General features: G+C 42.2%; 1 protein-coding gene across 2 annotated transcripts in view; it reads right to left on the bottom strand.

Annotated features, from left to right (window-relative positions):
• Window positions 1–242: 242 nt before the first annotated feature.
• The window catches only part of PTPN9 (protein tyrosine phosphatase non-receptor type 9), a 93450-nt gene continuing 73849 nt past the window's right edge, over window positions 243–19843 (bottom strand). Inside the window, exons 9-13 of one of the 2 annotated variants that reach the window (XM_029574811.1) lie at window positions 18669–18738; window positions 10037–10115; window positions 8821–8974; window positions 5938–6145; window positions 243–3578 (exon numbers count right to left, since the gene is read on the bottom strand). In XM_029574811.1, the coding sequence (XP_029430671.1) occupies window positions 3367–3578; window positions 5938–6145; window positions 8821–8974; window positions 10037–10115; window positions 18669–18738 (723 nt within the window). In that variant the 3' untranslated portion in view covers window positions 243–3366. The remainder of the gene's footprint in view (window positions 3579–5937; window positions 6146–8820; window positions 8975–10036; window positions 10116–18668; window positions 18739–19843) is intronic. The other variant, XM_029574812.1, reaches the window with a different exon arrangement.

Below are 19843 nucleotides of genomic sequence, written 5' to 3'. Positions count from 1 at the left end.
TTGAGTAATGTTTTTGACACTTGCTCGCTAATACATTTCAAATGCACTTGATAGAATGTTAAATCTTCACAATACATGACATTTTGATCCTTCTGTCTTGAGTTTTGTCTCCCCCTCAGCTGGTGCAGAGCCAGGAGAGCAGAAAATGGTTCTGCTCTTAAACATGATCCCTGCTGGAGATCAACAGCAGCTCCAGGTGGGAAGACTGAATTCAAGACACCGGTCTTACATTGTTCTAAACATTATTTGTTAAAGCATTTTATTTTTAGATTGCATATAGACAGCATATGCAGAACTGTACACATTAAGTACAGGTAAGTCAAGACAGGGGGTACAATGAAATGTTAGCATAAATCATACAAGTACAATAGGTACGGGGGTCCCACTGCCCTGAGAAAGTAAATTATATTTAAGAGAAAAATACAGTTTCACTAAAAAGCACAACATGTAACTGTGTAGCACTATACATGCATAAATAACTGCCTTTATATTAGCCAAAATTTCACTGCAGCAGTTAAATACAGCTGTAGATGAAAGCATTTTGAGAACGTTAAAGCTTGCTGCCATGGGTCTGTAATGAGCCTAAGTGGCACTATGTATGCAACCTTTAAGACAGAGTCCTGTAAAAAGGAGGATGAGATTACAAAGTTATCAAAAACATTCTGGTCCTTCTGTGGCTTACCATTTCCCCAGACTGCGGGCACCCTGGCAACCGCAAAGCCAGTCGAGATGCTGGAAGCCACCACTTACTGCACACAGGAAGATTTGTCATATTTTCTCTTTCAAACATTTTCCTCAGAAAGGTTGAATATATTGTAGTGTTATGCTAACAGAACAGTAAAGCTAAATATGAAGTGATACTTATGGTTCAATCATAATTATCAAGGGATGAAGATTTTTATCACATAGTAACTCAATGTCAAAGACCCTTTCCAAATATCTGCCCCAAAGTTCACAGAAAACATTCTGATGTGGTGCAAATTCACTACAGCTCCTATGTCCTCATTTGTGCACAGCCATGGAAAGCTCCATACACACAAACTTGGAAAATAAAACACGAAGAGAGACAAGGATTACCTTCAACATCCATATAGATAATAGTATTGAATATCCAATTTGTGTATCACATCTGAAATGTATCCGGTCTAAGAGGACCGGACCAGGCTATTTATTGTACTCTGAGGAAATGCATGGAGGATTGACCGTCACAGGAGAACAGAATTACACATGAGCTCAAGAGGGGCATAGACTGTACCATGTTAGTCACTCATGGGACAGGCTGAAACACTGAATGTCAGTTGTACTAGAATATGAAAGATGGCAATGCCTACACAACATTGGGAAGACCGTATCAACCAAAGAATGGAAAAAGTGCACAGGAAGTAACCAATGTGGCATTGGCCAAATAGGACTCCTATATCATGTATCAATGTAAAAGATCAGGGGGTTGTCTGACTGGAGTCTTAGTCATCCACAAAGGTGACACTTGGTGGCTGGATTCAGAATCCACGGTACAGGTTTGAAGAGGATCCCTGGTGTATGGCTCCCAGCCGCAGGACCATTGCTCCAATGACCAGACCAGACCAACAGGGATGGGGAGAGGAGGGCGGATAGGCGGTGCAGGGAAGCTCAGTCGGTGAGGACTCAAGTGTGTGAGTGGCAAAAAGTAGCCAAACCGAAAGCTTCTTGGGTCTATCCCTCAGGTGGGCTGTAGACAGAACATGGAATATCTATGGACCTTACTTGTAGTCGCAGTGCTGTGGAACAAGGATCCTTAACCAAATTAGCAGCATTTTCTTATTTGTTTGCTATTATTCCGTAGTTTCACATCAATAATGGAGGCATACTGAGGGCCTGATTTTACTACAGCTTTTTGCCCATTCTACATCTATAGGGAAAAAGTCCAGTAAGGCAGTCCCCTAAGTATTTTACTGCTCATTCATATAGAACCTGGTACATACAATACAAGAAAATCTATTTTCTGAGAATTTTTCAGTGCTGAAATTTTACTCTTCTTTTCAGCATACATTGTTTTAAAAATAATAGAGAGTACAAGTTTGGTTACCATAGTTGTACACAACAATACACAAGTGTAGCGATGAGTTCTAGAGGACACTAATAAGGGAACACTGCAGTTTCTTTAAAGGAAAGCTATAAAAATGTCACTGTAAATTAATCTATCACATACCAGAAGAAGCTGCAAATCTACAAACAGCATCTGCTGTAAGTCAGTCCTCCCGTTCTCTATTTTGTCATGGGGTACTGTGGTCACGGAAATTGGGCACTTAATGTTGATGCAAGCTCATACATACAGTGCTGGCTGCTGTACATTGGCAACTTAGTATCTATGTCTAACACGCAAGTGGGCACCAGTAATCCGATTGCCCATAATGAGGGTGCCAGCAGCTGGCTGCCCATTTTAAGAGGGTCTCATTCTACTTCAAAGTAGTTACTTCGGTAACAAACAGAACTGAGCAAAAACGGAAACACTCCCAGCGCTTAACACCAACTAGCAGCCGATTCCAACCCTATTCCCAGGGAAGAGTTCCTTCCTGACACTATGCACGATTCCTGCTGGAGCCGCAGGGCGGGAGGAGGGAAAAATGGAGCAACCCGGCTGAGCACTCACACAGCCATGAGAAGGGAACATGTGAAAACAACAGAAAATAACGAACTTTGAAGGAGCATGGAGCCGGAGTTCCTCACTAGTTTGAATGCATTTTGGAATTCAAAATAAAATGAAAAGTAATCCTAAGAATAAAAAAAGGTTAAGCTTTTTTTTTTTTTTTTTATTGCAGCATGCCAGCTGCTCAGATTGTGGGCTCCCTTTAACATATGGAGAACTCTGCCGTCATAGGTCCCTGGCCCACCTGCACAATCCAACATGTGGCTAAAGCAAAAGTAAATAAACCTTGTGTAGGATAGCGTTATTATTCTTTATGGGTAACTTAACCGAGATCCTCCTATATTTGTGCCGTTCACAGGCACCAGATACGGCGGCCGACACTGGCAACATTCCATCCCATGCACACTGGAAAATCTAACAGATGCACACTGGCATTATAAACCTGAGGTGTGTTCAATAAACTACAGAGAGTGTGGAATACCATTCATTTCTTTGTCTCTAGTAGCCAGGTTAGGTCATAGTTTAGCTTTGATAAGGCACAGGTCAATAGGTGCAAAAAGTTAAGAAAAGAGAGATGCTAGCCGTGGTTCATCAACTAACCAAAGAAAGTTAGATGGGAACCCTCTGCTGTAGAAACACATCTCTGCTTTAAAATTACTTTCCGGCTAGCTGAAACTCTGCTGATTCTGGATTGGATGTTGCCTTTTGCTGACTGGCAGACAACTGGGATCCCAGCCTGCTTAGCTCATCTTCTCTCCCAGATCAGTCTGGCTGGGCAGCAGGCCTTGCCGCTGAGCATGCTCACTGATGGCCATGTAACAGAAGTAATACTGCTCAGGGGTCTGGATGCTGAAGGCTCTCTGGGTCCTCATCCTGCGCACCGTCTGGTACACGTTCAGGGTTCCAACATCTTGCAGCTGCGAGAGGCAGATATCCAGCGAGCAAAATGTACCTGAGAAAAAAAAAAAACAGAGACATGCAACTCCAGAAGTCCAGCCAGCATAAGAGAAACACATAGATGGGCCATACATGACTAAAGCCAACATGTGAGAAAAACACACAGACTCAAAGGCACTGCTAGGTACTTAAACTTGGGCCTATATGGTCTGCCCCCTAAGATTATAATTAAATTCAACAATCACAATCATCCCCCACCCCCTGAGAATGATCCTGTAAAAACTCAAGACACTCGTTTCACTGAGATCCTGCTGGCCCTACGGGGGCCCAACCACACTGGAAGCGCCAAGGGGATGCCTTGTGCTGGCCAATTCCTACACGATCAGCGATGTGCTGCTTGTTTCTCGTCAAGCTGCTCTCACCAGCACCGTTTCCCTTGGCGAGGCACATCTCGTTTTCAGAAAGTTATTTAGCTCTCCACCAACTCTCTCCATAAACCAAAAACACAAGTGATTGTATGTTCTATGTAAAATTTAACACTGAAAATTACATCCCAATTAAGGGATTCTAAGCAGATTCTAAAACCTTTAAATACTTAATATGCTAATCCATAAAACAATTGTACACGAGCTTTGGAAACTTCAGATGTCACATCAGAGACATTATTCACACCTGAAGAAGGGAACTGTTGTGCTCTCAATCTCTTATAAATAACATTTTTGGATAAAACCTACATTGATCCAATCCAATCTGCTCCAGTAGCCACACAGCTACTAGATCAGTGCGTTACATAATCCAATCACCAAAAGAAAAGAAAATGCTTTTTTCTACCTACGTTTTCTGAGCAGTAATTTTTCTTTTTTTGCATTCGTTTCCGACGCTTTCCCCTATTTTGCTCACCTGTCTTCTAACTCTTTTCAGGCTCTCCTTTTCCTTTTTATTTTTTCTCTCTCCTATCTTTATCACTTCTCCCCTTTCATCTAAAATTTCCTTCTTTTCTCTCTTCTCTATCTCTCTCTTCCTCTCCCTTACATCACTATCACGTCACTCTCTCTAGCTTCTCACAACTGGATATCCTCCCTTCCATCCTTCCTTTCTCATCCTCCAGTTCTCCCTGTCCCAAAACGTCACTTCCCTAACTCTCCCCTGCACTGCTCCTCTCACCCTGGATGGGTTGCTCCCACCAGTCTCTTGCTATCTGTCTCCCTTCTGCCACATTACCACACTCTGACTCGCTCATCCCCTCTCCATCATTTCATTTTACTAACTTCCTCTCACTTGACGGTGAGGGAGACAAATTAGAGGCGATGGGAGAATGTGAGAGGAAGTTGGTAATGCAAACTAATGCAAAAAAAGAAAAGCTCGTGTACAATTGTTTTATGGATTAGCATATTAATGATTTAAAGGTTTCAGAATCTGCTTAGAATCCCTTAATTGGGATGTAGTTTTCAGTGTTACATTTTTCATAGAACATACAACTTCTGATTCACTCCCCCCCCCCCCCCCAAATATCCTCTCTGCTCGCCCATCACCCCCTCACCTCAGGACTCTCTTTCCCTCTCTCAAACGGTTCCAATCTCTGCACCTGGCTCTCTCTCTATCGCATCTTTGCCTCTCACACACCCCCTCCATCACCACCTTTGGCTTTCTTTCACAAAGACTGCCTCCTCCCCCAGATCTCTCTTCAACCCAATTACCACCACCCTCCCCACATAATTCGCATGCACCCTCATCTCCTAGTTCTCTTTCATTATCTCAGACAGCCCGCACTTCCAACATTCAGTCTCCTCCTCACTTCCCCAACATACAACCCTCTCCTTACTTCCCCCAATATTTATCCTCCCTCACACCAGCATTCACCCTCCTCTTCATCTTACCACCTGTCAGCATGTCCCTCCTCTCCCTCCCCTGATTGGGCTCAGGGATACCCCCCCTTCCTCCTCCCCAGTTCTACCCTTAACTGAATCTTGGGATCACAGGCTGCCCTCTCGTTCTTTTTAAAGAAGGGGACGGGGTGGGAGGGAAAGAGACCGGAGCACAGGACACAGTAGAACAGAAAAAATTGCTCTGCTCCCTTCTCCTTCCCTGCAGACTGCCTGGAGAAGGAAAGAGAACAGCTGTTTATTCGGGGCACAAGCCTTGTGTGCCCATGGCGTACCCCCCGTCTCAGGGTGACAGCTCTAATGAGACTCTTTCCCACTGCAGAACAGAAAGAGGTCTGGAGGCGAGACCCTCTCTCAGTGTTCAATACAAGGAATTTGGGGGATTAAAGTATGTACCGGCCTGTGGGAATTTGGGGGAAGCAAGTGTGTGGAGAGACCAGTTCTTAGTTTGGGGAACAGAAAGCCACTGCTTTGAAATATACAATCTTACTACAGCCCTCCAGCGTTGCCCGTTTTGCCTAAAGACGTTACCTGTCCTGCCGATTCCAGCACTGCAATGCACCACCATAGGAGGCCCTCCTGGGTGACCTTTCCAGCGCTGCCCAAGGGTTTTCACAGCTAGCCTCTGCTGGTGCTTAACTGCCCCCAGAAAGTCAATAAGAGCGGTAGCTGAAGACGGCACCCCATAATCCGGCCAGCTCAGATACTGGAAGTGATAGACCTGACGTCTCTCCCGGCCCTGTGTGTACAACATGCGTTTCGGTTATTTCACCTGCATTTCCATAAGCCAAATATCAGTCACTTCCTCTCCCACTGCTTTTCCCCTACACTTTCCGACCAGCTGATGAGGTATAATTGGAACAAAATCTCTTTCAGGGATTTGGGATACGTTTTTCATCTTTCAGCCCAACAGAACTCGAGTTCCATACTTGCCCTCACTATGAGAGGGGTCAGGACTGCTGTTCACTGAGGAAGCAACGTGAAGGAACTCAGCGATGAACAAGCAAGCAGGCCGATACAGTAAAAATCGCGGGAGAGCGGGCGAGTGCAGAGGCCACTCTCCTGTGCGCGCGATTCAGAAAAAAAAATTATTATTCAAATTAGGGCCCGGGGTAAAAAGAGGCGCTAGGGACACTAACGCGTCTCTAGCGCCTCTTTCTGGACAGGAGCGGCAGCTGTCAGCAAGTTTGACAGCCGACGCTCAATTTTGCCGGCGTCTGTTCTCAAACCCGCTGACAGCCACGGGTTAGGAAATCGGACACCAGCAAAATTGAGCATCCGGTTTTCAACCCGCGAGACTATTTTAAATTTTTGTTTTAAATTTTTGATTATTTTTAACTTTTGGGACCTCCGACTTAATATCACCATGATATTAAGTCGGAGGGTGTACAGAAAAGCAGTTTTTACTGCTTTTCTGTACACTTTCCCGGTGCCGAGAGAAATTAACGCCTACCTTTGGGTAGGCGCTAATTTCTGAAAGTAAAATGTGCGGCTTGGCTGCACATTTTACTTTCTGTATCGTGCGGGAATAAGTAATAGGACCATCAACATCCATTTGCGTGTTGCGGGTGCTATTAGTTTCGGGTGGGGGGGGGGGGTTGGACGTGCTATATTACCCCTTACTGAATAAGGTGTAAAGCTAGTGCGTCGAAAACGTGCGTCCAAACGCGGGTTAACAGTGCGATCCGCCGGAGCGCACTGCACTGTATCGGCCTGAAGGAAAGGGAATATCCAAGCCGAGCGTGCTATTCAAAGCAGTAAGACAGTAAAGATGTCTGCACACCACCAATGTTTTGGTGCTGAGCCACCTTCATCAAAATATTCCTTGATTAAAGATCCCTGGAACCAAACACCTCCATTAAATTCATATTTTGACTGGTGTGCCTGGCTTTAATTGGATTATTTAAGTAGCAGTAAAAAGTCCCGTGTAGGCAAAAACATCCTTCCCTCCTCCCCATAGGTATATATAGAGAGAGATTTTGTCTCTGATGGGTTGCTTTCAATGCATTACTTAGCAAAGGTCTTTGGACACACTTGAAAATTAGATACCTCTCTCATGGTTTAGAGTCTCCAAAAGGATTTGTTTTGCACATACCATGACAAGAAAAATCTCATATTTAAGCCAAGGTATTCTGTGTACAATCACAATCTCTCAAATTTATGGCTAGTGCTCGTTAATACTTGAATTGTGCCAAAGACAGCCTCCTTCTGAAGCCTGAAAAATGTACTACATACAGACAACAAACACATCAAGATGCACTTGGAAATTATTTCCTATAGGAGTGGAGCTTGATATTTCACTTTGGAGGATAAAAGGAAAACCCATCGAATAAGGAAAGTGGATTTTATCTTCAGCAGGAAAAGACCAGGCCTGGAATGGAAGAGTGATAAACCTTCTATCTACAGGAACAGAGAGGGTTGTTACTTTTCCTGCTGGGAATTTTATTTTTAATGGAGAGAGGATGAATAGGAAAGAGCTGGGCAAGGTTTTGAAGAAGGTTGTTTCAGTGCAATTGAATGAGTTTTTAAAACAGAATGTTTTACATCAAAATCAATGTGGTTTACGACCACAGAATATTACTGAGACCTTATTGGTCTCATTAATGATGTTTTATTAGAGAGTATGGCTGGAAGGGTTGGTGCAGTGATTAGGGTTGCTAACTGGCTCCAGATTTTCAGGACAGGTTGATCCAGTCCTGGTTTTCCTCCCCTGCATGCAGGTACTTATAGGCTTGTCTTTCTGAGGGAATGCAATAGGGAAATCAGAACAAGCCCCTGCATGCAATGGGTAAAACCAAGACTGGATCAGCCTGTCCTGAAAACCTGGAGCCAGTTGGTACCCCTAGCAGCAATGGGAGTTTTTCTTGATATAAGTTTGGTTTTGATTCTGTAAATTATAAAAGATTTTACTGTCCAGGTTATCTGGAATAGGAAATGGTGGAAAGGTTCTGCAGTAGTCCAGTTCATTCCTTTCAGCAAGGGAGCAGCAGGTTAAATTTGGGACTGATGTCTGTTTTCTGTAAATCTGTCTTCTAAAAGTATTCCTTTTTTAAAATCTGTTTTCCATTTTCTTGTTTCTACTTCTGATTACAATGGAATTATGTGACATCCAAAACAAAAGACAGGGTATGAATACTGATAGCAGCTGAATTGTTCGAAGAGACCCAAACTAAAAAAAAGGCTCCATTTTCTTTACTCTCACATGAAAAATTTCAATTTTTACTCTGCCTACCTCAATCAAGAGAATGTTTACTTCACAGTTTCTCACCTACTGGTGCTTTCTTCATTTCTTAGTTCCAAGGTGATCATCTCCCCTTCACCAAACCATGCATAGGATCTACCTACAAGGAATACCCTATCTCTGAACCACTCAGTTCCAGGGGCATCTCACCCTATCACTTAAGAGGGATTTACCTCCGCATTCTTCAGCTCCAGAATGCTCTTCTTGTAATGTTTAAAGTTCTCAATCCCTATGTTGTTCACTGTGAGGGATCCATACTTTCCTTGGGAGTCTGCTTCCAGGGGCCAGTACTGGCCACACTTCTTCCTGCCCCCTTCTTCAATCCTGCTGAGATAAACCAAAGAGACAGAACAAGGAAAATAAAGACATATAGAGACAAAGATAGAAAAAAAAATAGAAGAAATTAAATTATTAGTAAACCCACTATTTTTTGTAATTGAAGATATCAAAAATATCTTGTTTTAAAAATTCAGAAAGGCAAATTTTTTCCAAAAGCCTATTTTTAGAAAGTAAACAAACACAGCTGGCTATTGTTAAAGTAACTTTAAATAAATGTAACACTACTATGTCTGATTTGTTCCCCCTCTCTCATGTCATACTTCTTCCTCTGTCTGGTCTTCCTGATTATCTATGGATGCTGCCTAATAGTCTCATTCCTGGATTTAATATTTTGCGATCTCCTATCTTTGAGTTTCCATCTCTTCCCAATGTTGTGTGTTCCTTTCTCTATCATGTTTCAATAATAGAGAAACAAAGATCACAAATCACTAAGATGGGATTTAGAGATCCAGCACTGGATTATACTCTTAGGACATCAGGAATGGAGTTTATCAAAACTGGGGATGCTGAGCATTAAGAACATAAGAAGTTGCCATATTGGGTCAAACCGAGGTTCTATCAAGCCCAGCATCCTGTTTCCAACAGTGGCCAATCCAGGTTACAAGTTCCTAGCAAGTACCCAAACATTAAATATATCCCATGCCACTACTAAGGCTAGTAATATCAGTAGCTATTCCCTAAGTCAACTTGATTAATATTCAAATCTTTTTTAAACCCAGCTACACCAACTGCCCTAATTACATATTCTAGCAACGAATTCCAGAGCTTAATTGTGAGTTGAATGAAAAATAATTCTCTGATTTGTTTTAAAACTGAAAACTTAATTTGGGATTTCTAATAGAAGGTCATCAAATTAGTTTTGATTTTTCCTCACAATATCTGAGTGTAAAAATACCTAAAGTATGGCTTAAGAAGCTGCATCTGACTGGTGAAAATGTGACTTTTCCAAAGTGTGACTGTGCCGATTCCCAGCTGGCTATTAACATTCTCTGCAGCCATCTCACCATTCTGCACCTTTTCTCTTCTGCTCCTTCTACCCCAAACACTCACCGTGTTGTCATAACTATCACCAGCACATTCTGCTCCCACACCATGCGCCAGAAGTCAGAGTATGTGTTCTCCATAGGACCTGCAGAGAGGAACAGTATTCATGAAGACGAGAAGGAACCACCATGACACCCCAAGATACAAGCCTAACTTCTTCTGGTACATGGATCCTCCAGTCTTGCCCAATCAGAAAATACTCTACATCTCTTTATGCACACTGAAAAACACTTTGGGTCCCAATGTCAGCCTTTGCAGATACTGGATACATTTGGGCTGCTAAAGATGAAAATGACTGAAAGCACACACTCATCATGAGTTTCAGCTCCCACATGTAAAGGCATACTGCTGCAATGCTTCTTCCTCTCATTTCTGCTGCAGCCTAGCTCCTTCCAAAATATAGCTTTTTTTTTTTTTTATAGAAGGCATGTCCCCTTTATACCATCACTAACATTTGGATTCCGGCAAAAGGCAAAACACAAAGGGCCTCATTTACTAAGCATTTCTCCCATACAGAATGGAAGAAAAGCCTTAGTAAATCAGACCTATATATGGAAGAGATCCACAAACATGAGAGAAATATAGAAAGATTCCTAGTAGCCGTGGAGCCCAGCTAGATGCAGCAAGCAATGTACACATTCTATCCCAAATATTCTGACTGCCAGAGAAGGAATAGATGTATGCATTCCATTGCAAATGCTTTGCTTATAACCAAAGATATGTTTTTGCTGCTAGGTCATTTACATTTGTTCTGGAAAACAAAGCTGCTTATCTATAACAGGTGTCCTCTGAAGGCAGTAGTTCACAAGTCACACAGATGGGTGAAGCCATCTGATGGCACGATACTGAACAGTTTTTCATAGCTTTCCAGCACAGATCTGAAGACCCCTCCAAGCACATGACTGCGCTTACATTCCTTTTCCCCATGGCCACACAGCATGCCGCCATTCTGAAATTAGCCTAATTTGCTCAACTCCCCTTTTCTTTTCCCTGTATCACCCCTACTATGCTTACCAATGCAATAACCGCCCCCCCCCCCCCCCACCTTTATTATTCCTACCACTAACAGGTTATTACACTTCTCTTATCTAAGCTTGTCTCCAATCAGCTTGTAGTAATTTTCACATTTAGCTCGTGATAAGAGCCTGCTTCAAAGCAACAGCATACATTGTTGTTCAGCATGCACAACCAGTTGGTCTGTCTCCAAACAGTTGATAGAACTCAGAAGGGGAAGGGGTGATAGTGGATCTGGTGCTTATGAACGGAGAAAGCCTCTGTAATGTCCAGATATATACCCCCTCCCATAAGACAGCATGTTACAATATAATAGCCAAGGCACGGAGGAGTCATACAAAACTCAAACACACCAACTTTGATAAAATGAGGAAAAACCTTAAAAAGATGCTGACAGGGTAGAAGGAAGTAGGACAGTGGAAAAACAATAACTATTGCTCTTATATTTTGCTAGTTTTACTTTTTTTTTTAATGTATTTTACTTTGTTCTCTTTTTTAAATTGACTGTAATTCATTATTATGCTATTATATTGTAAAGAGCTATAATACAGAGTGGAATGGCAGTCAATCAAGTTAAATAAATAACTAACAACAACAACTGACTAAACTAAACGAAGCTCTATAGTAATGGCAAAAAAATCTTTATGTCCGAAAGTAATAAAAGTAAGGAAAAGGACACTGCTATAGGTCCCCAAAGAAGTGGCTAAAAGAGTAAGAGCCAAAAGTACAAGGATTTCAAAAAGAAGAACCCAGGGAAGAAAATATGGAAAAGCTTAAAGAGATGAGGGAAGACATCAGTTTGGCAGAAGTGCAAGTGGAAGAAGAGATAGCTAGAGAGAGATAAAGCAAGGTGGTAAAGTTTTTCAGCTACGTCAGAACGGTAAGATCGAGAGGAGACAAGGAGCAATGTCTGGAGAGAGAGAGAGAAGGACAAAGCAGAAATGATAAACAAATACCTCTGTTCAGTATTCGCTGAGGGCAGTTTAGGCAAGAGTAGGGTAGATAAGACACCAATTACAGAAAAGTGCGTTTGTGGAGCTAGCAAAACTGAACGTGAACAAAACCAGGGGGCCAGGCAGGACGCATCCTAAAATACGAAGCGAGTCTGCTACAGGACTGACGTGTTCCCACAAGATTCAAGAAGGGTGGCTAACAGAGAGAAAGGTGGAAACTACAGGTCAATTGTGAGAAAATTACATGGAAGCCCTACTAAAGGAATAGAGAATAAACTATATACAACCCAGTGAGTTGCAGGATCTGAGAGAACATGGTTTTAACCAGCAGTAGGTTGTGTCAAATCTTATTGATGTCTTTGACTAGGTGACTAGAGAGAATTAGATCAAAGGCATGTGCTGGATGTGGTTTATTTGGATTTCAGCAATACTTCCGATATTATTCTGCTCATTAATAAACAGTACCCTACGGGGAGACTGGATTATTAACTAGCTGAGAGATAAGACAGTAAAGAGCAGTGGAAATCAAATTCAGTCCAAGGAGAGAAAAGCGATTAGCGGGGCGCCTCTAATTGAACAGGATGTGTTCAATACTTTTTTTTGAGATATATTGCAGATGGGTTAGAAGGGAAAGTTTGCCCTTTTGAAGATGACACTGCAACAGAGGGAGCAGAAAGAACGAGAAGTCATCTCCAGCTGACTGTTGCTACTATAGTCTTAATATTTAAGCCTGGTAAAGAACCTCTCTATCCAGGCTCTTACCATTCCATATCTTTTTTTTTCAATGCCGATGTCAAGATCCTAGCTAAGATCCTGCTTTTGGACTGGACCATGATGGAACTGATAAGAGAGGATCAGATGGGCTTTATTAAAGGCTGTTACTCTAGGGTGTTTATTATTATACCACTTGCCAATAAATATAAACTATCCAGGCTGATACTAACTCTTGATACCACAAAGGTATTCGATCCTATACAATGGGACTTTCTATTTGCTGCTCTTAGGCAGAAAGGCTTTGGCACTGGTTTCGTATATGATCATCCGTTGGCTGGAGTGTAAAACTGTTTTCTTTCCGCTCCCTTTCCTATTAGAAGAGGGACAAGTCAAGGATGCCCTCTTTCTCCTCTTTCATTGTACATTCTGCTTGTAAACCATGTTAGCCAAGAGGATGCACACAGTGATAGATTTAGGATTTTGGGACCCCATAAGCACTGTTGCCCCCCCCCCCCCTCCCTCCCACCAAGGTTCGAGAACAGGGAGCAGAAGCTCTAAGTCCCCTAGTTTTCTGGGACAGCTCAGGGCTAGATTCTGTGGCAAAAATGTAAACATTCTGAAGGAAATTGGAAAACATTTCCATCTTTTATATTACATTATAAAAAGAAAGTCACGTTACGCTGTAATTACTAGTATAACTTATTTTATTTTTATTGGGTGAAGAAAAGTGATGTCTGGTATCAATACAGGGAAAAGACCTCAGGGGATGAGGAGAGGAAGGAAGCAGAATCAGGAATGGGGTGAGGAGAAAGGTAGAGAAGTCTGAGAAGGAAAGAACTAGAGATGGGGAGAACTGAGAAGATTAGGAATGAGATGGAGAAGAGGAGGAAGAGAGGAAGGTTCTTGAATTAAGGAAGGGATGGAAGGAGTAGGAAATATCTTGGAAGGAAGGGAAGTTTGAGGGTCTGAGTGAGGAGGGAGGACTTGAATTGTAGGGAGAAGAGGAGTGAGGTGTCCCTACCATGCTCGTGTCCTGCTTCTCCTTGCTTCCACGCTCTACCATCCTACCCAATATGGCATACACATACATTTAGCACCAATCTCTTCTCTCTCACACATACAAACACTGCCCTCCTACCCTTGTTCCCCTCTCTCATATACACATAGGCTCCCCACTCCTAGCTGATATCCCCTCTCATCCCATCCTCCAAAGATCTCTGCTCAGCCACTCCTAATCTCCCCAGAATAATCCCCTTTGGTTCTGTCCGCTACAGGCTCTCCTCCTGAATGCTGCCTGGAGGAGAGGGGCTGGATCAAGAATTAGAGGGCTGTTCTCTGCTGCGTGAGATTCAGCAGAGCTGAAAGATAACAAATCTTCAGTCAGCCTGCTGCCCCGACACAGGCTTAATGTGCCTGTTGACAAATCCTGGCCTGGATGTACAATAAAAACACACACAAAAGGTGACAAAATCAAATTGACATTAAAACTTAATCTGCTAATAAAATCACAACTAGTAACCAATAAAAGTAATTATCCTTCTATTTGATTTAGCTATTGAGGCTTTGGCTCAGATAATTAGGCTAGGTTTCAGTATGGTGCCAGGGTGATTAAATTTTGCTCTACAAGGATGACTTTTTTTTTTTTTTTTTTTTTAAACTTACCTGCGAGTTTCCACACCTAACTTTTTGGGCCTTTTGGAGACCTACAGTCTGGCTTTGGGATATAAGGTTATTTTTCAGAAGTCTGAACTTTTTACAGTGAGGCCTGGAGGAAATAGTTTTGTACCTTGGTGCTTACAGCATTTTTGAAGGGTTAGGGAGGGGTTTAAATATCTTGATATTTTATTCCTAGTAGATGGGTAGACTTATACAAGAAGAACTATATACCTGTTGTACAAAAAAATACATAAATAACCTGAAAGATTGGAAGGATAGGTTTGTATCCTGGGCTGGGAGAACTGTTATTCTCAAAATGAATGTCTTGCCTAGGTTAATATACTTATTTCAACACATCCCATACACGTTGCCCATGTCTTTCTTTGCCAGTCTTAACAGGGATTTATCACGATTTATATGGCAGGGCAAGGTGCCCAGGATTAAACTGAGCTCTCTGTGGAGGACTAAATTATATGGGGGTATGGCATGGCCCAATTTATTGGCCTACTATTGGGCATCTAGACTTGGTTGTCTTAAAGTCTGAGTAGGTCGTAACCAGGACCTAGTTTGGTTTTCTCTTGAGGCTGGCATGGTGGTGGGAGTCGATTTATCCTTCTTGCCTACAATGCCTCCTCTCATTAGATGTGCCCTTCAATCTAATCCATTAGTGGCACATATAGTAAAGATATGGAGGACTTTTTGTAAAGCAACAGGGGTTCTGTCTGGTGACCTCTCTTCTTTCCTTGTTGAAAGATAATCCCAATATCTCTGTATTTACCTTCCATATTGATACGGTGGATCGGTGCAATGTTGGCTTAAGGTTCATGAGCCAGTGGTGGGGCGAACAAGGATGGATACTGTTTAGGTCTTTAAAGGTTGACTTTGGTTTAAAGGATGAATTGGAAGTTCTGTACGAGTGTATTAGAGGGGCCTTGCCCAAAACCAAGGGTACTAAGTGAAACAGAAGATCGCCCACTAGAATGGAAGCTGCATTAATGCTGGCTAATGAAGGGGGTTAAATTGTTTCCTTGCTATACAAAGCTATTATTCAAACCTTGGAGGATAGGGCACCTTTGACAGTTTTGATTAATCCATGGAATGCAGCCTTAGGGTTGAACTTGCAGGACAGTAATTGAAAAAAGATTTGAAAGATGGCACACACTGCCTTCTTATGTAGTTGCAGGACAGAGTTACTCTATAAATTGTTACGGAGGGCTTTATAGATACCCAATTCTCTATCCAAACTTTTCTCCTCCTTCTTCAGGACTTTGTTGGCGAGGCGTGGGAGGAAGGATCCTGTGTCCATATGTGGTGGTTTTGCCCTGGAGTCCATGGGTTCTGGCCACGGGTGAAGGGCAAAGTTGATGAACTTCTTGGGGTGCAGGCACATTTTACACCTGCCTTGCGTTTGTTGGGCTGGCGTAGGTTTTGAACTTTAGATGTATACTTAAATTGTGTGCGCAGTTGCTTTTGGCAGCTAAATTCACAACAGAAAGGTGAGCCCACTGATTGCACACTGGAAGAAACAGGTGCACAAGGTGACCCTGACTGAGAAATTGACATATGAGCTGAGAAAGAAGTGTTCTATATGATCGCATATGGGGGGGGAAGTACTGAGAATTTGTTTTAAGACATTGATTTGACATTTACTACAGTGTGGCTTACTATTGCATTTTATTTGTATTACCGAGAGTCTACTGTATTGTACTTCCATTGAGTACTGTTGCTGTGCCTGCCGTATTTGTATGACTGAGTTCTTTGGTTGATCTGCCAATTTAAATAAATGTACAGTTTAAAAAAACAAAAAGAAATGATCTAAGAAAGCTTGACGAGCAGTTGAATGTTTGGCAATTAAGATTCAAAGAAAAAAGTGTACCGGTAGTCGAGTTTTCTTTGTTTAAATTTGTTATAATGCTTAAAAATAAAATAAAGAAAAAAAATGCAGTCATGCATTTGGAGAAACAAAACTCTGAGGGGGGGGGGCAGTACATGAAGGGGTTTGAGAAGCTGATGTGAAGTTTCTGATGATCTCAAACAGTACAATAAGGCAGTGGCCAGAGGGATGCTCGGGTGCAAAGGGAGAGGCAGAAACAGAAAAAAAGGGACGTGAAAATTCCTCTATACAGGCTTGCGACTTCAACTAGAATATTTTGTTCTGTAAGGAAGTTATACATTTGAAAGAATATAGATAGGCTAGAGATGGTGCAGGGTCTGCCCTAAAAGCCACAAGAGATGCGACTCAAGGACCTAAATATGTAGACCCTAGAGGAGAGGAGAGTGAGACTGAGGGGTGACACCAAAAGGAAAGTAAACAGCTGGGGGAAAGAGTAGGAAGGGGTTTTTTTTTTTCTCTTAGTAATGTTGGGTGGAAACAGTATAGGGTTTTGTCCTTTTTTTCTTGTGAGAGAGGGAAAAGAAAGGAATAATTATTGTCTTTTTTGGATTAATTACTCTATATGCTATTGCGTTTGATATGTTATTTTACTTGCTGCTTTTGCTACGTATGCCGCTGTATTCAGTGTACACAATGTATCTGTTTTGAAATGTTGCACGCTGCCCTGGGCCCTTTGTTGGAGTAAAGCAACAGAAATCAAAATCTGAAAGATATAAAAAGTGCTCAAGAAGTAAACCTTTTTTTTTTTTTTAAATAGAAAAGAAGGTCTAGAATTAGGTCTGAAACTCAAAGGAGGTAGACTCAAGAATGTCTGGAAAGATTCGTGGAAAGGGTGGTGGATACCTGGAATGCCTTCCAAGGACGGGTGGTAGAAGCTAAAATAATTAACTTCAAAGGTTATAGGATAAAATACAGATGATCCTTCCTTGCACAAAGCGAAAGGAAAGTGGAAGCATGACCTTGTGCCACCACAGGCCATGGGCTAAGAAGCAGGGAGCAGCAATTACAGCTCTAACAGCAATGGTGTGACTGCAACAAGTGTCCAAGGCAGCACACGGAGCGCCTGTTCTAATCCTAACGTCCAATGCTGGTATAACCTATACGGAGTGACCATGGGTAGAACCCAAACGTCAATGATCAAGGGGAGGCGGGGATATTTTAGGAAATGGCTTTGCTAGTTGTAAGAATTAGTAGAAGATGTGGTAATAGATCATTGAAGGGGAAATGGGTGTTGGGTTTAGTATAAGAATCTCAGAGAAAGATGAGGAGGCCTGAAATGGCCTATCGTTGAAGGTAGACCAGCACTTTTAACAGATTCTGGACATGCTTGGGACCGATATGTAGGGTAGTGATTAAAAAAAAAAAAAAGAAGAGAGATTGAAATGTTCAGGGAAAAAGTATGGGAGTTGGAACTAGTGTTGGGTCAAGTATTAGAGGCTCATCTACTCAAACCAGAAGAATCGCAACTGGGCAGACCGGATGCGCCAATCTGGACTTCTTCTGTCGTAATTTTGTATGTTACTACGTAGGGATCATCAAGTCTTCACTGGAAAGCTCTGGAAAAGTGTTCCATGTCAGCATCATTGGATGCCATCACCCCTCTGTGTAACTTTAGTTAACAGCTTGCCTTAAAAGAAATCAGCAATTTTCTTTTTGCATTTTGTTTGTTCTAAAAAGCCTTAAATAGTGTTTCAAATTTTAATTAAAATTTCACATTTACTCTAGCAGATATATCTACAATTTGTTTTAAGTAATGTTTCCTCATACATAAATTTTAAGAAAGAAGGACCAATATATAGATTTTTGATACCCCCTTCTTCTCTTCCCTTTTTCTATTTCAAGATGCAATGAATACGCCATGCATCACATTTCATAATAATAGCCTGGACACATACAATTTATTTTTTAAAATCTTTTTATGCTAATTACAGTGCATGCCGCACTGTAGCATCCATACCTCCCTTCCCTCCCTCTCCCCCCCCCCCAGTAAAACATTACTGCTGTCAGATGAAGGCAGACCTTTTGACATTAAGGGAAAAGACCCTCTAGAATGAGGAGTTCTGCAATCCTCTCTCTAGCTGTTTAGGCAGCTTACTTCTTCCTGGCTGAATACAGTAACTAAATACAAGATTCCAGTGATGCCCTGTAGAATGGAAGGGAGAGGGTTTTTTTTTCACATATCCATATGCTCCCTAACAAAAAAAAAAAATTATTTTCCGAGCAGTGCTGATGCCACACTTTTGAGGCATGTCAGTGGTTAAGATTTTAATAATTTTACCAAAAACACAAGTAAACACAGTGAACAGGAGATGGGCCGAGACGATAAACTGCAGAGAAACAGAGTGAGATATAGCACAGGCCCAAGAGGACGTGACATATAGTGGGACAAGGTAAATGTGCTAATTACCCTGGGTGCCAATGTAAGCATTCTTCTGCTTGTACCCATCCATGAAGCTGGCATTGATGTAATCTGTCTTCTGCGAGAGAGAGAAAGAGAAATGGATGAGCGCTGTTGCACAGAGAAAGCTTGCATCCAGTGCCTCACTTTCTGAGGACCGGTAACCTTGTTTGTCTAAGAGAAACAGGAAAGCAAGTTTGCTTACCTTTAAACAGGGTTCTCAGCAGGATAAATTAGCCATGACATATGGGGTGATGCCATCTGATGGCACTGAATGGGCTCATCTCTCATAGCTCAGTAAAAGTTCTGAGGTTCTTCAACAGACCCTTAGTACAACAGTCGTCCAGAAGAAATGCCCACTTCCAAACCAAATCTATCCACTCTCCTATGAAGGAATCCTCTGGAAAGGAGTGACATTTGACTTTAAAAAAAAAAGTTAATCAGGAACCATTGAGATTGAAGGGGTTGAATGATCTTATCAAGGAATTCCAAAACCTCTCATTTATTTTATTTATTTAAAGTATTTGTTACTCACCCCTCTAAGAAAGTCCAGAATGCGATACAATCTAGACATGTGCGCTGTAATAGTAAAAACTCAGGGACAAGACTTGATTTATAAGAGATGCCATCTTTAGGGCACCAACCAGTAGTTCAGACAATGCCGACTCCGACGATGAAAGTGTTCTGCTACCATTGCCAGGCATTAACACCTTCAGGGCTACAGCCAGGCCAAAGGGGAGGACTTTGTACTGGTAACGAGCCCCTTCCATTATGAACCTGAGATATGTCGAGCGAGTTGGGTGAATGGGGATAATTAGTATCGGCGCTCTTGAGGATCCTGGGTGCACATCTAAAACCCAGGCTGAATGAATGGGAGGATTATATGGAGGGAGTTCATCTTCAAGTTCTCCTGGGCCAGCAGTTTGTTCAGCCTCCCGATCTCAGACTCCCGTTTTTTTTTTTTTTGGGGGGGGGGGGGGGGGAATGAGGAAATAATCGGGACTAAATCCTAGGATGGAACCGGTTCTATCGTCCTCTGCTGAAGGAGCACCTCCACTTTCAATTGAAGCCAGCCCACAGATGGGTCTGGATTGAAAAATGAAAATCACTGGGAGAACTGTAAGCAGTAACCACATGCCACAATTGTCCCTGGTGATCTTGATCCATTCTGGAACAAAGGATTG

This window comes from Rhinatrema bivittatum, chromosome 13 (genome assembly GCF_901001135.1).
Source record: "Rhinatrema bivittatum chromosome 13, aRhiBiv1.1, whole genome shotgun sequence".
Taxonomy (NCBI): domain Eukaryota; kingdom Metazoa; phylum Chordata; class Amphibia; order Gymnophiona; family Rhinatrematidae; genus Rhinatrema; species Rhinatrema bivittatum.
The sequence above is the reverse complement of the archived record's forward strand: the minus strand, read 5'-3'. Positions and strand labels throughout refer to the sequence as shown.